Here is a 21,855-nt window from a genome sequence, read left to right as displayed (position 1 = left end):
TATATTTGTGTAAGTGATAGAAATCAGTTAATTTTAGCTCAAGCTGAACTTGAAGAAAAACATGATCTTCTGATTTCATTCCAATACATCTCTTAGTTCTTAATAATTTGAGAGATTTATAGCTACATCCCAAAAAATAATATTCTATAAAAAAGGACAGGGAGAAAAAAAAATGAAAATATACCCACCCGACTTCAGCTACGGTTCATAGAGACAGGCTCTGTTCTCTTTGCATACACTCCCGTATAGGACAGTAGTGCGGCATAAGTAGCGCATTTTGTTTACAAAGTTACTTAACTTCCTATACAGATGTATTACATGGGTTACATAAAAAGGGGACCCCATCAGTCGGTCATACAAATTTGCAAAGCCAAATCTAAATTTTTGCTGATAGACCAAACACACCTTCATTCTTAAATCAATTCCCATGTTCTTTAAAAATTCTTGCTGTGTAATCGGGCCCAGTGAAATCACAGTATTTCCAACTATTCTTTTTAAGAAGCTGAAGTCAACATCCGCTGTAAGATCTGCTGTTCCAGGGTCTATTAGAACATCATGTAGCTGATGTGCCCGAAATCCCTAAAATAGAAAGAAACCATTTTATTCCTTTCAGATGCTTTTTGTGACTTGTTTGACAAGTGGACAGTGATACTATGAAAAAATAGCTAACTTTTGCCACATTTTACTATGTAAACTAAGCCAACACAAGTTCCCTAGATTGTTGATGTGACGTAAACCTCTCCAAAATGATAGACGATGAAAAGGGAGCATGTAGCACAAGTCATAGCTTTGTTGCTGCAGCTCCTCCTATTCAGTGGAGCTCAGATGTAAAGAAAGTAGCAGGACTGCAAAAATCAGTAGCAGGACTGCTTAATCACTTGATGAACATTCAGGTCTTATCTATAAGGCAATAAAGGTACATAGGCAATTTATGTAAAGGAGTGGCCAACCCCTTAAGTATTCTGACTAGCTGAGGAAGTAAATATCCCTGAAAACATCATTTGAGGACCAGTACAGGATTCACAGTTGCCTTTTCTTGTCTGTACATTTTTTAATTATCTTTATAATACATACAAAAATAGAGAATTAAACAAAGTATTAGTACAGGAAAACCTAACCTCTAAAAAGGTCAATAACATCAGATCAGGAAACTGCCTAAATAAAAATCACAACAAAATCACAACAAAACATGAATTTATTTTGATTATTTCATGTAGTACGATATATATATATATATATATATATATATATATATATATATATATATATATATATATATATATATATATATAAACAATGCTATTGTGACCAACCTTAATAACATACCCTGAATGTGTCCGTCTTGTCTCCAGAATGTCCATAATCTGCTATCAACGCAGCTCCTCCAAAACTATTGATTTGAGTGGCAAGCTTCTCAATAATAACTGCAGCCTGGGGACTTATCTCTATATGATCACGCTTTTCATCTGCCTGAAATAATTTTTAAAAATGTCAAAAATACAAGTTTAAAACTGGAGGCTTTAGAACACTTAAAATATTGTTTGCTGGAAAGCATGATAAATCAGGGACACTTACTCATAGATTGAGGCACCATGTGGTAATCTTCTTATTTTTGCTATCCATGGCCTCCTTTTTAAAATCCACAAGGTCTCTGGGTAGGGGGCGTTACCAGAACCCCTGTGTGTGGTGCCAGAGCATCTCAGGTTGTTACAGTGTCTCACTACCAGCCTCTGTAATCTGGAAGCTTAAGCACACAGTGATAGGGCTCCTGCACAGTGTAAAAACCTGTGAAGCTGCAGCAGAGAGGCTCTGGTAACGTCCATAAAGCCTTTTGTCTCATTAGCACAATCTTAAAAGATGGAAGGAGACCATGGATAATGTATAAAACAAGATTCCAACATTAATGGTGCCTGGTTTATCCATCCTTGATTTTGATGGTAGATTTCCTTTGAGGCAGCAATCCCTATAAATTTTCAGGAGCCACACGTGGTTCATGGACCAAGGAAGCCCCTCATTTATAGCTACTATGACATCCACACTACTAATTTTGCATGCTAGTTACAATCTGAAAGATAGAATACCAAGGAGGAAACTTATCAGGGTTTGTACTACAGTTTTCTAGTGAACAAGCCCTAAAATAATTCCTACTACATTATTATACTATTAATCCCCTTACGCCGTCTTCACCAAGTGGGTTTGAAGAGGGGCCATGCTGGGCGGCAGTGCAGTGGCATTCTGTATGATAAGTTTTAGACTTAAAGTAGTGGGAAGCTAGCTGCTGTGACTCACCCTTAAAAGAGCCTCTAGGTAATCAAACACCTCAGTGAGCTTTTATCCATCTTACAAGATGAAATTCAGGGGGGAATTTTGAGTGGACATTTCAGACAGAAGGATGATAAGTAAGTGAAGTTACAAGCTCTTTGCTCTTGTAAGAATATTAATTTTAAAAATGAATTTACTCAAAGTTTGTTAAAAAATGAGTGACCATTTAAAAAGGAGTCTAATACCCTCCAACATACCGTATTTACTCGTATAAGCGGAGGTTTTCAGCACACGAAAATGTGCTGAAAAAAACCTCAACTTATACTCTGTACTCACCTTTCCGACACTACCCCCAAAGGCCTCTTCTTTCTTCTGGTGCTCCGGCACACACACTATGATGTCAGCAAAGCGTCTGATGATATAGTGTGTGCCAAGTGTGTGCCTCTGGAAGAAAGAAGGACCTGCGGGGGTGTAGGAAAGGCGATTACAACATAAAGGTCTTTTTGCAATCTGTGTATTTCTCATGCTAACAGCAGATTTTAATGCTTGGGGAGGTGGTAGACTCCCTTTTAATATCTGGGAATCATTTTTCCATGTTTTAAAACATAAACATTAGAGATGAGCGAACACTAAAATGCTCGGGTACTCGTTATTCGAGACGAACTTTTCCCGATGCTCGAGTGCTCGTCTCGAATAACGAACCCCATTGAAGTCAATGGGAGACTCGAGCATTTTTCAAGGGGACCAAGGCTCTGCACAGGGAAGCTTGGCCAAACACCTGGGAACCTCAGAAAAGGATGGAAACACCACGGAAATGGACAGGAAACAGCAGGGGCAGCATGCATGGATGCCTCTGAGGCTGCTTAAACGCACCATTATGCCAAAATTAAGGGCAACAGCATGGCCATGACAGAGTGACAGAATGAAGCTAGATAGTATCTAAAACATGCAATAATTGACCCTGACACTATAGGGGACGGCATGCAGAGGCAGCGGCAGCAGGCTAGAGAGTGTCATGGCGACATACCCTAAATGGACTCAGGCTTCAAACCAATGGGTGGCAGAGAGGAACCAAAGGAGGTGAGCAAGAAGTGCTCAAATAATATCGGTACATGATAAAAGTTTGCCAGTATATTTTGTGGATTACACAGCAGGGTGGCGACAAAGTTAACATGGAAGCCATGAAAACAACCCAAAATTCTGCCTGACACAGCTCGTTTGATAAGGGGACCATGTATGGAGGCAGTGAACTAGTAGTAGATTAAAGGTGCTGCAGTTAAAACTATGTTAGTTGGATCTTGGCATGGAGCTGGCGCTCCGCTGCCAGACGAGCTTTCGCCAATCCAAGCCCCTGTCTCTAGGCTACTCCCCAAACAGCACTTTTGTATAAGATCAAGTGTAGTAGCGTTCTTATAAGTTTAGGATATGCCGGGTGAGGGGAATGTAAACAGATGCGCAAGAAGCGCATGATGCGCATGGAGCTGGCGCTCCGCTGCCAGGCGAGCTTTCGCAAATCCAAGCCCCTGTCTCTAGGCTACTCCCCAAACAGCACTTTTGTATAAGATCAAGTGTAGTAGCGTTCTTATAAGTTTAGGATATGGCGGGTGAGGGGAATGTAAACAGATGCGCAAGAAGCGCTGAAATAATATCCCTAAATGGTAAAAGTTTTCCAGTATATTTTGTGGCTTACACAGCAGGGTGGCGACAAAGTTAACAACTTTGATGTGGAATGCCCTGTAATAGCTCTTGGGCGGTGTGCCTTTTATCGCCTAGGCTCAGCAGTTTCAGCACCGCCTGCTGTCGCTTAGCGACGGCACTGCTGCTGTGCCTAGAGCTACCGACTGATGGCGCCATGCCCACGGATGGTAATTCGGAGGAGGAGGAGGTGGAGGAGGGGTGGGAGGAGGTATAGTAGGCCTTTGAGACCTGGACCGAGGTAGGCCCCGCAATTCTCTGCGTCGGCAGTATATGACCAGCCCCAGGGTCAGACTCGGTCCCAGCCTGCACCAAGTTAAGTGTAGTAGCGTTCTTATAAGTTTGGGATATGGCGGGTTAGGGGAATGTAAACAGATGCGCAAGAAGCGCATGATGCGCATGGAGCTGGCGTTCCGCTGCCAGGCGAGCTTTCGCCAATCCAAGCCCCTGTCTCTAGGCTACTCCCCAAACAGCACTTCTAAGAACCTTTTGTATAAGATCAAGTGTAGTAGCGTTCTTATAAGTTTAGGATATGCCGGGTGAGGGGAATGTAAACAGATGCGCAAGAAGCGCTGAAATAATATCCCTAAATGGTAAAAGTTTGCCAGTACATTTTGTGGATAACACAGCAGGGTGGCGACAAAGTTAACAACTTTGATGTGGAATCCATGAAAACAACCCAAATTTCTGCCTGACACACCTCGTTTGATAAAGGGACGATGTATGGAGGCAGCTATATGGACGACTTTTGGAGGTAGCAATGGAGACAACGTGTGGAGGCTGCTATGGAGACAATTTAATTTGGATAGTGCCTGTATGTGGCAGTCCCAAACATTTTTCAAACCAGAGGAGCAGGTAGGTGGCCCTCCAGTAAAATGGAATAGATTGAGTGCCTGTATGTGGCAGTCCCAAAAATTCTTCAAACCAGAGGAGCAGGTAGGTGGCCCTCCAGTAAAATGGAATAGATTGAGTGCCTGTATGTGGCAGTCCCAAAAATTGTTCAAACCAGAGGAGCAGGTAGGTGGCCCTCCAGTAAAATGGAATAGATTGAGTGCCTGTATGTGGCAGTCCCAAAAATTCTTCAAACCAGAGGAGCAGGTAGGTGGCCCTCCAGTAAAATGGAATAGATTGAGTGCCTGTATGTGGCAGTCCCAAAAATTCTTCAAACCAGAGGAGCAGGTAGGTGGCCCTCCAGTAAAATGGAATAGATTGAGTGCCTGTATGTGGCAGTCCCAAAAATTTTTCAAACCAGAGGAGCAGGTAGGTGGCCCTCCAGTAAAATGGAATAGATTGAGTGCCTGTATGTGGCAGTCCCAAAAATGTTTCAAACCAGAGGAGCAGGTAGGTGGCCCTGCAGTAAAATGGAATAGATTGAGTGCCTGTATGTGGCAGTCCCAAAAATTCTTCAAACCAGAGGAGCAGGTAGGTGGCCCTCCAGTAAAATGGAATAGATTGAGTGCCTGTATGTGGCAGTCCCAAAAATTGTTCAAACCAGAGGACCGGGTAGGTGGCCCTCCAGAAAAATGGAATAGATTGAGTGCCTGTATGTGGCACTCACAAAAATTGTTTCAAACAGAGGACCGGGTAGGTGGCCCTCCAGAAAAATTAAATGCATGAAGTATAGCAAGAGCCAGTGGGCCCTGTCAAAAAATAGCCATTTTCCTCTGCTTTACTGTACAAAGAGGAGGAGAAGGAGGAAAATGAGGAGGAGGAGGAGGAGTGGATCAATTATTCAGGTTGAGCTTCCTTCACCTGGTGGAGATTGGAAATTCTGAGAAATCCAGCCTTTATTCATTTTAATAAGCGTCAGCCTGTCAGCGCTGTCAGTCGACAGGCGTGTACGCTTATCGGTGATGATGCCACCAGCTGCACTGAAAACCCGCTCGGACAAGACGCTAGCGGCAGGGCAGGCAAGAACCTCCAAGGCGTACAGCGCCAGTTCGTGCCACATGTCCAGCTTTGAAACCCAGTAGTTGTAGGGAGCTGTGTGATCATTTAGGACGATGGTATGGTCAGCTACGTACTCCCTCACCATCTTTCTGTAAAGATCAGCCCTACTCTGCCGAGACTGGGGACAGGTGACAGTGTCTTGCTGGGGTGACATAAAGCTGGCAAAAGCCTTGTAAAGCGTACCCTTGCCAGTGCTGGACAAGCTGCCTGCTCGCCTACTCTCCCTCGCTACTTGTCCCGCAGAACTACGCACTCTGCCGCTAGCGCTGTCAGAAGGGAAATACTGTTTCAGCTTGTGCACCAGGGCCTGCTGGTATTCATGCATTCTCACACTCCTTTCCTCTGCAGGGATGAGAGTGGCAAGATTTTGCTTGTACCGTGGGTCCAGGAGAGTGAACACCCAGTAATCGGTGCTGGAATAAATTCTTTGAACGCGAGGGTCACGGGATAGGCAGCCTAGCATGAAATCTGCCATATGCGCCAGAGTACCAACGCGTAAGAATTCACTCCCCTCACTGGCCTGACTGTCCATTTCCTCCTCCTCCAACTCCTCCAACTCCTCTTCTTCTGCCCATACACGCTGAACAGTGAAGGACTCAACAATGGTCCCCTCTTGTGTCTCGCCAACATTCTCCTCCTCTTCCTCCTCATCCTCCTCCACCTCCACCTCCTCCGATATGCGCTGAGAAACAGACCTCAGGGTGCTTTGGCTATCAACAAGGGAATATTCTTCCCCCGTCTCTTGTGACGAGCGCAAAGCTTCCGACTTCATGCTGACCAGAGAGTTTTTCAACAGGCCAAGCAGCGGGATGGTGAGGCTGATGATGGCGGCATCGCCACTGACCATCTGTGTTGACTCCTCAAAGTTACTCAGCACCTGACAGATATCAGACATCCACGTCCACTCCTCATTGTAGACTTGAGGAAGCTGACTGACCTGACTACCAGTTCTGGTGGAAGTTGACATCTGGCAGTCTACAATCGCTCTGCGCTGCTGGTAAACTCTGGATAACATGGTCAGTGTTGAATTCCACCTCGTGGGCACGTCGCACAACAGTCGGTGAGCGGGCAGTTGGAGGCGGCGCTGCGCTGCCCTGAGAGTGGCAGCATCTGGGCTGGACTTCCTGAAATGCGCACAGATGCGGCGCACCTTCGTGAGCAAATCAGACAGATTGGGGTATGTCTTGAGGAAACGCTGCACTATCAGATTTAACACATGGGCCAGGCATGGCACATGTGTCAGTCTGCCGAGTTGCAGAGCCGCCACCAGGTTACGGCCGTTGTCACACACAACCATTCCCGGCTTCAGGTTCAGCGGTGCCAGCCACAGATCAGTCTGCGCCGTGATGCCCTGTAATAGCTCTTGGGCGGTGTGCCTTTTGTCGCCTAGGCTCAGCAGTTTGAGCACCGCCTGCTGTCGCTTAGCGACGGCACTGCTGCTGTGCCTAGAGCTACCGACTGATGGCGCCGTGCCCACGGATGGTAGTTCGGAGGAGGAGGTGGAGGAGGGGTGGGAGGAGGAGGAGGCATAGTAGGCCTGAAACACCTGGACCGAGGTAGGCCCCGCAATCCTCGGCGTCGGCAGTATATGAGCAGCCCCAGGGTCAGTCTCGGTCCCAGCCTCCACCAAGTTAACCCAATGTGCCGTCAGCGATATATAGTGGCCCTGCCCGGCAGCACTCGTCCACGTGTCCGTGGTCAGGTGGACCTTGTCAGAAACGGCGTTGGTCAGGGCACGGATGATGTTGTCTGACACGTGCTGGTGCAGGGCTGGGACGGCACATCGGGAAAAGTAGTGGCGGCTGGGGACCGAATACCGAGGGGCGGCCGCCGCCATGAGGTTGCGAAAGGCCTCGGTCTCTACTAGCCTATAGGGCAGCATCTCCAGGCTAAGCAATCTGGAGATGTGCACATTAAGGGCTTGGGCGTGCGGGTGGGTTGCACTATATTTGCGTTTCCGCTCCAGCGTCTGGGGTATGGAGAGCTGAACGCTGGTGGATGCTGTGGAGGATCGTGGAGGCGACGATGGGGTTTTTGGGCCAGGGTCCTGGGCAGGGGGCTGACTAGCAGCTGAACCAGGGGAAGGAGCAGTGGTGTGCACGGCCGGAGGTGAACGGGCTTGTTGCCACTGAGTGGGGTGCTTAGCATTCATATGCCTGCGCATACTGGTGGTAGTTAAGCTAGTAGTGGTGGAACCCCTGCTGAGCCTGGTTTGGCAAATGTTGCACACCACAGTCCGTCGGTCATCCGGTGTTTCCTTAAAGAACCTCCACACTTCTGAAGATCTAGCCCTCGCCGCAAGAGCCCTCACCACGGGAGCTTCACTAGTTGACAGTGGCGCTGATGCACCAGCTCTGGCCCTGCCTCTCCGTCTGGCCCCACCACTGCCTCTTCCAACCTGTTCAGGTCGAGGACTCTCCTCCGTCTCAGAAGCACTGTGTTCACCCGGCCTCTCAACCCAGCTTGGGTCTGTCACCTCATCATCCTCCGATCCCTCAGTCTGCTCCCCCCTCGGACTTCCTGCCCTGACAACAACTTCCCCACTGTCTGACAACCGTGTCTCCTCATCGTCGGACACCTCTTTACACACTTCCACTACGTCAAGAAGGTCATCATCACCCACAGACTGTGACTGGTGGAAAACCTGGGCATCGGAAAATTGCTCAGCAGCAACCGGACAAGTGGTTTGTGACTGTGGGAAGGGTCCAGAAAACAGTTCCTCAGAGTATGCCGGTTCAAATGGCAAATTTTCCTGGGAGGGGGCAGACTGGGGGGGAGGAGGCTGAGGTGCAGGAGCTGGAGGAGTGGGGATTTCGGTGACATGGGTGGACTGCGTGGAAGACTGACTGGTGGTGGACAAATTGCTCGAAGCATTGTCAGCAATCCACGACATCACCTGTTCGCACTGTTCTGGCCTCAACAGTGCTCTACCACGAGTCCCAGTAACTTCAGACATGAACCTAGGGAGTGTAGCTCTGCGGCGTTCCCCTGCTCCCTCATCAGCAGGTGGTGTCTCACCCCGCCCAGGACCACGGCCTCTGACCCCTGCAGTAGTTGGACGCCCACGTCCCCGCCCTCGTCCTCTACCCCTAGCCCTCGGGTTAAACATTTTTAAAATGAGAGTTATAACTTTTTTTTTTTTTTTACTTCTTTTTGTTTTTTTTTGTGTTTTTTTGTGTTTTTTTTTTTTTTGTGTTTTTTGTTTTTTTTTTAGTTTTTAGAACCAAACAATCCTATCCTATTGCTATGGCTATTTTCTAGCCAAGTATCAAAGGAAGCACACTACTATGCCAGATGAGATGACACTGAGTTAGTGCCTAATAGAAATCCAACCCCTACTGAATTTTGCCACTTCAGCCTTTGCTATGGATATGTGCGCCACTAAGCGCAGAACACAGCGGTCGCAAGTCTCACTACAAATTGCTCAGAATTGGCAAGTACATGCACTGCAGAAACTAAAGCCACCAGCAGATCAACCAGAAATCAAATATATAGAACGCTACTGTAGGCTTCAAGAAGCTGTTTGTATTCTCCTATGGCTATTTTCTAGCCAAGTATCAAAGGAAGCACACTACTATGCCAGATGAGATGACACTGAGTTAGTGCCTAATAGAAATCCAACCCCTACTGAATTTTCCCACTTCAGCCTTTGCTATGGATATGTGCGCCACTAAGCGCAGAACACAGCGGTCGCAAGTCTCACTACAAATTGCTCAGAATTGGCAAGTACATGCACTGCAGAAACTAAAGCCACCAGCAGATCAACCAGAAATCAAATATATAGAACGCTACTGTAGGCTTCAAGAAGCTGTTTGTATTCTCCTATGGCTATTTTCTAGCCAAGTATCAAAGGAAGCACACTACTATGCCAGATGAGATGACACTGAGTTAGTGCCTAATAGAAATCCAACCCCTACTGAATTTTCCCACTTCGGTCTTTGCTATGGATATGTGTGCCACTAAGAGCTAAACACAACGGTCGCAAGTCTCACTACAAATTGCTCAGAATTGGCAAGTACATGCACTGCAGAAACTAAAGCCACCAGCAGATCAACCAGAAATCAAATATATAGAACGCTACTGTAGGCTTCAAGAAGCTGTTTGTATTCTCCTATGGCTATTTTCTAGCCAAGTATCAAAGGAAGCACACTACTATGCCAGATGAGATGACACTGAGTTAGTGCCTAATAGAAATCCAACCCCTACTGAATTTTCCCACTTCAGCCTTTGCTATGGATATGTGCGCCACTAAGCGCAGAACACAGCGGTCGCAAGTCTCACTACAAATTGCTCAGAATTGGCAAGTACATGCACTGCAGAAACTAAAGCCACCAGCAGATCAACCAGAAATCAAATATATAGAACGCTACTGTAGGCTTCAAGAAGCTGTTTGTATTCTCCTATGGCTATTTTCTAGCCAAGTATCAAAGGAAGCACACTACTATGCCAGATGAGATGACACTGAGTTAGTGCCTAATAGAAATCCAACCCCTACTGAATTTTCCCACTTCAGCCTTTGCTATGGATATGTGCGCCACTAAGCGCAGAACACAGCGGTCGCAAGTCTCACTACAAATTGCTCAGAATTGGCAAGTACATGCACTGCAGAAACTAAAGCCACCAGCAGATCAACCAGAAATCAAATATATAGAACGCTACTGTAGGCTTCAAGAAGCTGTTTGTATTCTCCTATGGCTATTTTCTAGCCAAGTATCAAAGGAAGCACACTACTATGCCAGATGAGATGACACTGAGTTAGTGCCTAATAGAAATCCAACCCCTACTGAATTTTCCCACTTCAGCCTTTGCTATGGATATGTGCGCCACTAAGCGCAGAACACAGCGGTCGCAAGTCTCACTACAAATTGCTCAGAATTGGCAAGTACATGCACTGCAGAAACTAAAGCCACCAGCAGATCAACCAGAAATCAAATATATAGAACGCTACTGTAGGCTTCAAGAAGCTGTTTGTATTCTCCTATGGCTATTTTCTAGCCAAGTATCAAAGGAAGCACACTACTATGCCAGATGAGATGACACTGAGTTAGTGCCTAATAGAAATCCAACCCCTACTGAATTTTCCCACTTCAGCCTTTGCTATGGATATGTGCGCCACTAAGCGCAGAACACAGCGGTCGCAAGTCTCACTACAAATTGCTCAGAATTGGCAAGTACATGCACTGCAGAAACTAAAGCCACCAGCAGATCAACCAGAAATCAAATATATAGAACGCTACTGTAGGCTTCAAGAAGCTGTTTGTATTCTCCTATGGCTATTTTCTAGCCAAGTATCAAAGGAAGCACACTACTATGCCAGATGAGATGACACTGAGTTAGTGCCTAATAGAAATCCAACCCCTACTGAATTTTCCCACTTCAGCCTTTGCTATGGATATGTGCGCCACTAAGCGCAGAACACAGCGGTCGCAAGTCTCACTACAAATTGCTCAGAATTGGCAAGTACATGCACTGCAGAAACTAAAGCCACCAGCAGATCAACCAGAAATCAAATATATAGAACGCTACTGTAGGCTTCAAGAAGCTGTTTGTATTCTCCTATGGCTATTTTCTAGCCAAGTATCAAAGGAAGCACACTACTATGCCAGATGAGATGACACTGAGTTAGTGCCTAATAGAAATCCAACCCCTACTGAATTTTCCCACTTCGGTCTTTGCTATGGATATGTGTGCCACTAAGAGCTAAACACAACGGTAGCAAGTCCCCCTGCTAATTCCTCACAAAATGGTAAAAGATGCAAATTAAAATAAAAAAAGTAGAACGTTATTGTAGCCCTAAGAAGGGCTGTTGGGTTCTTTGAGAATCACTCCTGCCTAACAGTAAGCTAATAGAACACCCTAACGCTTTCCCTGACCAGCAGCAGCTCTCTCCCTAGCGGCATCCAGAGACAGAATGATCCGAGCAGCGCGGCCAGCGGCTAGTCTATCCCAGGGTCACCTGATCTGGCCAGCCAACCACTGCTATCGACGTGTAAGGGTACCACGTCATGCTGGGTGGAGTGCAGAGTCTCCTGGCTTGTGATTGGCTCTGTTTCTGGCCGCCAAAAAGCAAAACGGCGGGAGCTGCCATTTTCTCGAGCGGGCGAAGTATTCGTCCGAGTAACGAGCAGTTTCGAGTACCCTAATGCTCGACCGAGCATCAAGCTCGGACGAGCATGTTCGCTCATCTCTAATAAACATGCATCAAGTTGCATATTTTTCTTGTAGCAAGTTGAATACAGTATTGCACAATGAAATACCTTTTAATTATTCAATTTTTACAGTAAAACAAACCTGAATAAATGTATTTGTAAGTAGAGGGTTGCTAGAACCAAGAACAAATCTTAAGTTTTGTGACATCTCATGTTCTATGTCAATTAACATTTCTCTCCATCCATCTGAGGTCTTCTGTTTCAAAAACACAAAGACAAAAACAAACACTTAGTCCTGTGTGAATATTTTATGATTCTAGCCTATTACTCTTAATTGTTAAAAACATTTTTTTTTACTTAAAAAGAGTTTTATTTAGGTTTGTAAAATCCATATGTATAATACGCACATCAAGTGGAAATGTTCCACTCACAGGGAGATACAACACAATTGTATGTCTACTCAAAACACAATGAAAGAAAATGCAAACATTACATCAGAAAGTAAACATTGGATTATAGGGAAGTGGTGTAAGGTATAGGGAATTGGGGGCAAGTTGGGGTTGATAGAACCACTCAAGCAAAAAGTGTGTTTCCAATCAAACATTGGACATGGCTAAAATGAGGGGCTAATGGACCTTAAAGGGGTTTCCCACAAACTAAAGTTAGGCCCTATCCCTAGGATAGGACCTAACTCGCTGATCAGTGGGGGTCTCAGTGCTGAGCCCCCACAGATCGCAACAAAGAGGGGTTCGTGTTCACAGATCTCCTGGATAGGGCCTAACTTTAGTTCGTGGGAAAAGGGTGGTATAAAAATGACAAACAGCATATACCGTATATACTCGTGTATAAGCCGTGTTTTTCAGCACAAAAAATGTGCTGAAAAAAGTCCCCTCGGCTTATACACGAGTCATACATAAGTCATACAGTCATAAAAAATAATAAACTTATATACTCACCCTCCGGTGGCCCCGACCTGCAGCGCTGCTCCCCGCAGCACGCGGGTCCTCTTCTGTCTTCTCTAACTTCGTGCTGGGCGCCGCCATGTTTTTCTTCCAGGCGGCGCCTAGTATGACATCAGCAGCGGTGCGTCATACTAGGCGTCGTCCGGGGGAGAACAATGGCAGCGCCCAGCACGAAGTTAGAGAAGAAAGAAGACGGGCGCCAAAGCCAGAAGAGGACCCGCGCGGACATCGGGGAGCAGCGCTGCGCAACGGGGCCATCGGAGGGTGAGTATAAAAGTTTATTATTTTCTTTTAATGCTGGGCTGGCTGTATATTACTGTAAGCAAGCTGTACTGGGGCCAGTGCTGTATACTACTGGGAGGCAGTGCTGTATACTACTGGGAGGCAGTGCTGTATAATACTGGGGACTGGCTGTATACTACTGGGGGCAGGCTGTATACATCCTGGGGGGGGGTCTGTGACCAATCAATGCGTTTCCCACCCTCGGCTTATACTCAAGTCAATAGGTTTTCCCAGTTTTTGATGGTAAAATTAGGGGTCTCGGCTTATACTCGGGTCGGCTTATACCCGAGTATATACGGTAATTACATATATCTTGTGTTCCTGTCACTGCCAGCCTATGTGTGCATACAAAAGCTCAGCATTGGCATCACATCACCACCCCTCACCCGCTGCAGTACGGAATTCAGCTGTTGCAGGAGCATGGTGTCGATTAACACCGAACCTCTATGTACAAACAGACACCGGCGGTGACAGTAGGCATTGCACTTGAGAGAGGTAAGTATAAGTTGGTTGTTAATTTTACAAAACCTAGGGCCCATGTAAAAGGAAAGATTGATGCCAGACAATCCTTTTTACTGAGTTGTTTAAAAAGCCCTGCAGCATAAGACATTATGGGAAAAAAAGGGTATACCAGGCGCAGCACAGCATGTGACACTACAAACATTGTTTTTAACAATTAGTAAACTGGGAGTTTCACATTAAACAACCTCATACACATAGCGATAAGGTTTATCCCACAAACATTTCAGTTTACTGTCTTCTGTAAACATGTCCAGTGGTCAAATGAAAAATTATAATTTGCTTATCTTTTACTAACAACATCTTTTATGATTACACAGAAATCATTTTGGTGGGAATAAGAACAGTATGAGGGGTATCCCTTTACAACTGTTCACATGGAAAACTACTCTACAACTGGAACATATATCTGTGCTGTGTACTAATGGATAGCCTTAACGCTACAGAAACAGACACATTTTAGACAAATATAAGAACCGATTCCTCATCCCATCAGATTACACTGGAGTTTTACAGTAACTGCTATGCTCAAAGGCATTCTACCATCAAAAGCAAGTATGATAAACCAGGGACCAGGGTAAATCAACTTTCAAAATGATTGTAATGAGCCAGAAGGGCTCTGGGGGTGGGGTGGGGGGTATTAACAAAGCCTCTCCATTCTGCAGCTTCACAGGCTGCTTCACTGTGCAGGTTATTTCGCTCTCTGTGGAGCAAATTTCTCTTCTGCAGTGAGATTACATCAGGCAGAGGAAGGAGAGGTGTTGAGGCAGTTCCTTCAGGTTCAATAGCATAATTTAAAAGTGGATTATAGAAGGAAGGAGGCAATGGATAACAAATATAACAAGATTACCACAGTCACGGTGCCTGGAACTATAATTATGTGTCCCTGGTTTATCACGCTTGATTTTGAGGATAGATTTCCTTTCAATAAATAAATAAGAGCAGAGCTCTGATTCGTCATTATTTTTACATTTCTTTAGCTTAATGCGCTTTGTACTGGTCCTGATCTGGTCAAAAGAAAACAATAGTACCTGCAATTTATGTATTGGTAATGCATCAAAAAATTCATGTGCTATGTACAATGTGTAACCTGCAGGAAAAACGAAACAACAATATTTATTACTTTGCTAATTTTTATTTAAAACACTGCTGTATTAAAATGAATGTTTAAAGGGGATGTGACAAGTTGCATGTTACTCCCACTACACATGATAAGATGGTGATTGGACGGGGTCTTTCACCACGAATAAACAAACCCTTTTGAAAATCACAACACTTTTGTGTAGGGCTATCTACACGCTGTGTATGCAGCTTTTGGTGTTTTGATAATGCCCACAAAATCACCCTTCAGTTGCCCAAAGCAAAGGTTTATGTAGATGGTGGCCCACATTTAGCAAAAACAGTGCAAACAGCACTATGTGCAGTTTACCTGGGAAGTGTGCTGAGTGCATCAGATTCATGAATTATGCTGTGCGTTCTTCATTAATCTGGTGCTCCCTGCACTTCTTTATTGAACGTAAAAAATTAAAAACAGAACACGTATCCAAAGAGAGCAACACACGGACCTAAACGTTGACCATGAATAAGGCGTGACAGCTGAAACGCGTAGGTCTGTGTGTTGCTCTTATTGGATACATGTTCTGTTTTCAATTTTTACGTTCAATAAAGAAGATTTCACAAGCCACGCTTCTGAATTTTTCGGATAAGTGCCCTTGTCCAGCGATGTGTTAAAGCCTCTATATGGATCTACGAGCGCCTGCATACGACTGAAGGCAAAGAGGCTAGAAGGGTGAGATGGATCCGCACATAGTGCGTTACGGTTTTCTATTCAGTCATGTTTGTGGTGCACGCAAGACAGAATTTTGGTGCACATTGCTTTCTGCCTTGTGGGACACAGTGCAGCTAGGACACAAAACTGGTGCATATACTTTATAAATACAAGTGCAAGCAGTTTGTATGTTCTTTCTAGTGCAGACATAAAACTGGCACAAACACTTTAATAAATGTGGGCCAGTGTGTGTATAGCCCAACATGACATTGGTGCTAGCTTTGAGAGATGAATCACAGTTACAACATACCTTAAAGGGGTTACATAATTAATACAGTAAAAAAAAGACAAATGGAAATCTACCACTCCTCCATCTATTTCAGATTGGTTCATGAAAATAGAACATATTAAGAGAATGGAGGAACTAACTGATGAACTCCACTCCTCTGGTGATCCTTATTTTAAATGCTGGGCCCCTTGGCCTGACTTCCAATGCTAACCCGAATACAGAATGGTCTCATTAATACATGCCCTCTACTGTATTTTTTTTTTGCTGTGTTTTTTAAACTTTGTTGAATATTTCTCAAGATGTGTCTTCTCATCTGCTTGTACTAGGACAACCATATTGCTTCACTGCGTGGGACTGTTCTCCCATTACTATATGTATTGGCATTTTATGTTTTAAAGGAAACCTACCACTTGTAGTGGCAGGTTTCCGATGGCAATACCGAGCACCAGCTCAGGGTGAGCTGGTGCCGGAGCTTATTTTAGTTAGTGTTTTAAACAGCGGTACCGCGGTTTAAAACACTTTTTAAACTTTATAGCCGGCGCAGGCAGGTACGTGCTCGGCGCTTACCGTGCGCGCGGCTACATAGGAAGTGAATGAGAGCCGCGCGCATGGTAAGCGCCGAGCGCGTACCTGCCTGCGCCGGCTATAAAGTTTAAAAAGTGTTTTAAACCGCGATACCGCGGTTTAAAACACTAACTAAAATAAGCTCCGGCACCAGCTCACCCTGAGCTGGTGCTCGGTATTGCCATCGGAAACCTGCCACTACAAGTGGTAGGTTTCCTTTAACTGCAATTTTTCTGATCCACTGCTCTTTTTTTCCATCCCCCCATCCCTATATGTTCGTACTATGTACATGCTCTTGTTTCACAGATGATACTTTAGTAAAGAATGTTTAAAATAAAAAGACATATGTCCCTCAAGTTCAACCAAGGGGGGGGGGGGGATTGGGTGATAAAGGGATTTAAGGGAATACACATTAACTCAGACTTTGTAAAAATTACCTGAAGGAACATTCTGTACATCATTATACCAGGAAATATGAAGTCCAGATTTTGTTATGCCTTTCTTATAGGCGGAGGTAGCTTCATCATAATGTGTTTCAATATTGTTTCCCGTTAGCGTAATTGCTTGGATTTCACTCAGTTTAGGGCTCACTTCTACTAAGTGGATGGAGATATCACATGGATTCAGAAGATGCTGAAACTGCTTGAAGACCTGTAAGTAAATGAGTGAACTGATTATAGCTACTATGATTGTACAACAACAAAAAATCCTTATGGGAACCTGCTGAGTCACATGTTGCATATAAATTAAACATAGACTTGCAATGCTTTATCTAGTGGACACATGATGAGTCCCTCCATAAATGACATAATGGATATTAATATTGCTTCCATGAGACTATACATGCTAGGTTTCTGAATTGGTTGAGTGGGCATATCTTTGGATGCTCGTATCCAGTCCACACTTAGGTCCCAGTTTTTGGGCCTTATAGAGCTTCCATGACTGAATCGCTTCAAATGCAAGGCCACTGTCCATTCAGGTATATTACAGCACCGAAAATGGCAGTCTGTTTGCTCAGGTATTTCTGGCGCTCCACTCGAATGGAGGGTGGCTACACATGCACATCCTGTGGATATTTCATAAATACAATATACTGTATGTCAATACCCTTTTAACCCCTTCAGAACGATTTTTCAAATCTGCCCCGTGTCACTAATATCATCAAATATACTCAGTTACCCTAAAAAAGGTACTTTTTTACTCTTCTGTGTCACTAAAAGTGGTTATAGCTTTGGAACGCTTTTGTGACACATTGTAGTCCAAATTAGTTTAAAAATTTGGATGATAACTTTTGTGTATAGTTATAAAAAAAACTTTTGAAAGATTCTCCATTTTAAAAATTCCTAATTCTCTACTTTTCAGGCATATAGTCATAGCACCCAAATTTGATTATATCTTACATTTCCCAAAAAGTCTGCTTTATGATGACCTGTTTTTTTTAAGCATTTGGGTGCGATTTTTCACATTTTTTGGGAAAATTGCAAAAACCTGTATTTAGAGGGACCTGCTGAGCTTTCAAGTGACTAAATAATAGTAGACCCCATAACAGAAACTACTCCACTAAACGTATAAACAATCACGTTTAAGAAGTTTGTTAACCTTTTAGGTTTTTTTTTTATAACGGTTACAACAAAACAGAGATACGGTTTAGAAATTCTCATTTTTTGGGGGGGGACAAAACAAAAAGTTTAACAAAGTTTGATACCTAACTCTCCTGAGTTTGCCGTTATCCCTTTTATGCGCCTAAAGTGCTGTAAGCGCACACGGCCGGGCATAGAATGGAAGGAGCGCCATCCAGAGCAGATTTACATAGTCACATTGTAAAGGCTATAATTTTTATGTGGACATATGGGACCTATTTTTAGCCGGATGAGATGCACTTTTCAGGTACATCACATCATTTTGGGTGTCTATAGCTACCTGATGAGACTTTATTAACTCTTTCTTGGTGGAAGAGATGAAAATCATCAATTTGATTTTTTTTAGTTTTTTTTGGCTGTTCACTATACTTTAAAAATAGTATGTTCATTTTATTCTATGGTTCACCACAATTACGGCAATACCTCATTTATATAGTTTTTAAAAAAATTATTTCCAATTTTACTGAATAAAAACTAATTTGGAGAAAATCTTGTTAATTTTAGCCTCACCATTTTTTCATAAGTGCTTTATTTTTCGCGCTGACAAATCTGGTTAAGGGTTTATTTTTTGCAAGAAGAGTTTTATGCATGGCCACTGCTGCCATGGTGCTGAGGTGGTCCTATCCAGGACCAGCTATCTTGTTTATAAGCGATATCATGCTTATGGCAATTCATCGTCAAACAGGAAATATTTTTTTTAAAATAACATTCAATTGAAGAAATGTTTATACATGGCAGATGAATTAATGTGAATGTCAATGTGATAATAGCACTTTATGTAGAAGATATTTTATTCAGTGAAGCTAGCTTATTGAATGTGGTTGGGGAGAGTGGGCCAGCCACAATGTATGTATGTGACTGCATGTTAAGGTGTGATGACAGTGGGAGCTTTTTCAAGATACTGTACAGGCAGTCCCCAATTACGTACAGGATAGGTTCTGTAGGTTTGTTTTTTATTGTAGCCTAAGGCAGTAAATTACCAATATCCACAGGTCCGTTTTGTAACTAGGGGTCGTCTGTAAGTTGGGATTTCTTAAGTAGGGGACCACCTGTACATTGTATTGTTTCCTATAGTTTTTTCCTTATTCTACCAAATAATCATTGTGAATTTACTGGAATAAAGTGGCAGAGTAAAAATACTCCTCTTGATGGGAAGCAGATGTGTATTAGTAGAACTGACCAATTATGAATGGTATTAGGACTGTGGGGTTGGATAGGGGTGGTCTTCATTATATGTTTTTTTGTTATTACATATTATTTCTTTTTTATTACAATTGTCAAAAATACTTCTCTTACCATTTCTAAGGAGTATTTTTAGCCGAGGAAGAGTATGGAATATGTAGCAATATGACAGATCTATTCCATGTATGACCAAACTCTAACCATACCCTTTACAAACTTCATGATTTAAGTGAAAAACTGACAAGTGCCGTCCATTTTATTATTCCAAGATACATAGAAGAATTAAAAAGTGCTGTTATTCTGTTAAATAGTAAAGAATGTCCTAGTCTAAACCATTTTTCACTGATCTTTTTCACTATAATTCATGAAAACAGTAAAAAACGGATGCAGCTCTGCCTGGAAGTTAATGTCTGTTTTTCACAGATGCCATTAGGCTTGGTTATGGGAATCTAACTTGAGGTCAGGGACAGACACATTGGAATCGCTGAGCAATAATTTGCTGCAGATTCTAAACTTGCAGTGGAACTCAGCTTCCACCGCAGGTTTTTGATAAAGGACATGAATGGGATATTATATAACTTCTTCCCATATGCTGCTAATTCCAATGTGGCTAACCCTCCATGTGTCTGCTGCCCAAGAGCACATGTGCATTCAAACAAAATTACGGTATGTGTTTGGTAAAATGACTTTGTCTGTGCACTGATCAAGGTATAGTCACTGCTCTGCCTGGGAATAGAGGGCATACAGGGAGTGTCAGCTGCAGCCTACAGTGGCTGCGTGTGAGATGTCAGGAGCTGGTCCAGCAGTACTGCTGTGGTACATGTTAAAGGCATCATGTTGAAGGCATCAAGCATTTTTTAAGGAGTAAAACTGCCTGTACAAACATCTCTGTTGTATTACCTCACTGTCACAAGATTTTCTTTGTTGCTTTCTTGGTTAACTGTTTAGTTTGTATTTAAAAAAAAAAAAAAAGTTATGCTGATTGGACACTCAAGCTAATTTGTTCAAGATAAAAACATAAAGTTCTCCAAAATGATAGATCACTAGGAAACACAAGAGAATGTGGTTTAACACTAGGAAAGTCACATTAAAGTGAACCTAAAATTTCTTGTAACTTAAAGGGGTGCTGAGACATTTCTTCCCTATCCACAGCTGGTCCTGAACTTCATTGACTTCGAGGAATATATATATAATATATAAAGCTGAGCGTATGGGGGAAATTTATCATAAGTCTCTTAACCCCTTAACGCCGAAGCCACTTTTCACCTTCCTGACACGGCCCATTTTTTTCAAATCTGCCCTGTGTCACTATAAGTGGTTATAAGTTTGGAACGCTTTACCATATCCAAGTGATTTTGAAATTGTTTTCTTGTGACACATTGTACTTCATGTTAGTTAAAAAATTTCAGTGGTATGTTTTGCATTTATTTATGAGAAAATCAGATATTTGGTGAAAATTTGGAAACATTCTCAATTTTCGAAATTCAAAATGTTCTACTTTTTCCACACGAGTCATAACAGCAAACAACGTAATAACTAACATTCACCGAATGTCTACTTTATACCTCCGTGGTTTTTTATGCATACTCTTATTTTTGTAAGATGTTATGGAGCTTAAAACGTCAGGTGCAATTATTCACATTTTCACAAAAAAAACAAAGTCCTGCTATTGAGGGACCTGCTCAGGTTTCAAGTCACTTTGAGAGACCTAAATAAAAGCAAAACACCATAAATTACCCCATTACAGAAACTACACCCCTCAATGTACATAAAACAGCTTTTATAAAGTTTGTTAACCCTTTAATTGCTTTACAGGGGTTTACAGGGGTTAAAAACTATGCAATTTCAAAATTAATTTTTTTTTGGCTAAATTAATGTGTTTTTCATAAAATGTACAAATTCTCAGTGGATAAAATACCAAAACGCTCCACAAAGTATGTGGTGGTAACCTGCTGTATGGGCACACGCCAGGGAATTGAGGGGGGAGCTGCGCCATACAGAGCAGATTATTCATTGTCACTATATAATGGCTATACAATCTTTATTTTTTTGGCAATTTGGACATATAAGGGCTTATTTTTTGCGACATGAGATGCACTTTACAAATACTTCATTGTAGTGGGTCTGTAGCTTTTTGACGACAATTTATTAACTCTTTAATGTATGGAGAAAAAGGAAATTGTCAATTTTGGGTTACTTTTTTTTGTATCTTTTTGGGGTTGTACACCGTACACTAGAAATACTATAATATTTTTATTCTATAGATCACTACGATTACGGTGATACCTCATTTATATAGTTTTTTATTTATTTTTACAATTTTACTCAAAAAAACGAATATAAAGAAATCTCAATTGTTTTTGCATCGCCATCTTTTCGTAGATATAACGTTAATATTTGGTTGACAAAGCTGGTTTAGGGCTTACTTTTTACGTGTCGAGTTGTCCTTTTCATTGGTACCATTTTGGTGCACATAACTTTTTTTGATCACTTTTTGGAACATTTTTGTGAAGGGATTTTATAAAAAATTTTAATTTTTGGCGAGTTTTTCGGGTTTTGGTTTTTACGGCGTTCACCGTACAGGTCCAATAAT

The 21,855-nt window shown here is 43.0% G+C and overlaps 1 protein-coding gene across 1 annotated transcript in view; it reads right to left on the bottom strand.

Annotated features, from left to right (window-relative positions):
* NDUFAF7 (NADH:ubiquinone oxidoreductase complex assembly factor 7) overlaps positions 1-21,855 on the bottom strand; it is a 39,928-nt gene that overhangs the window by 820 nt on the left and 17,253 nt on the right. The window contains exons 5-9 of the mRNA XM_072141243.1: positions 16,878-17,091; positions 14,851-14,909; positions 12,199-12,312; positions 1,327-1,470; positions 406-579 (exon numbers count right to left, since the gene is read on the bottom strand). Of these exons, the coding sequence (XP_071997344.1) occupies positions 406-579; positions 1,327-1,470; positions 12,199-12,312; positions 14,851-14,909; positions 16,878-17,091 (705 nt within the window). The remainder of the gene's footprint in view (positions 1-405; positions 580-1,326; positions 1,471-12,198; positions 12,313-14,850; positions 14,910-16,877; positions 17,092-21,855) is intronic.

This window comes from Engystomops pustulosus, chromosome 3 (assembly GCF_040894005.1).
Source record: "Engystomops pustulosus chromosome 3, aEngPut4.maternal, whole genome shotgun sequence".
Lineage (NCBI taxonomy): Eukaryota > Metazoa > Chordata > Amphibia > Anura > Leptodactylidae > Engystomops > Engystomops pustulosus.
The sequence above is the reverse complement of the archived record's forward strand: the minus strand, read 5'-3'. Positions and strand labels throughout refer to the sequence as shown.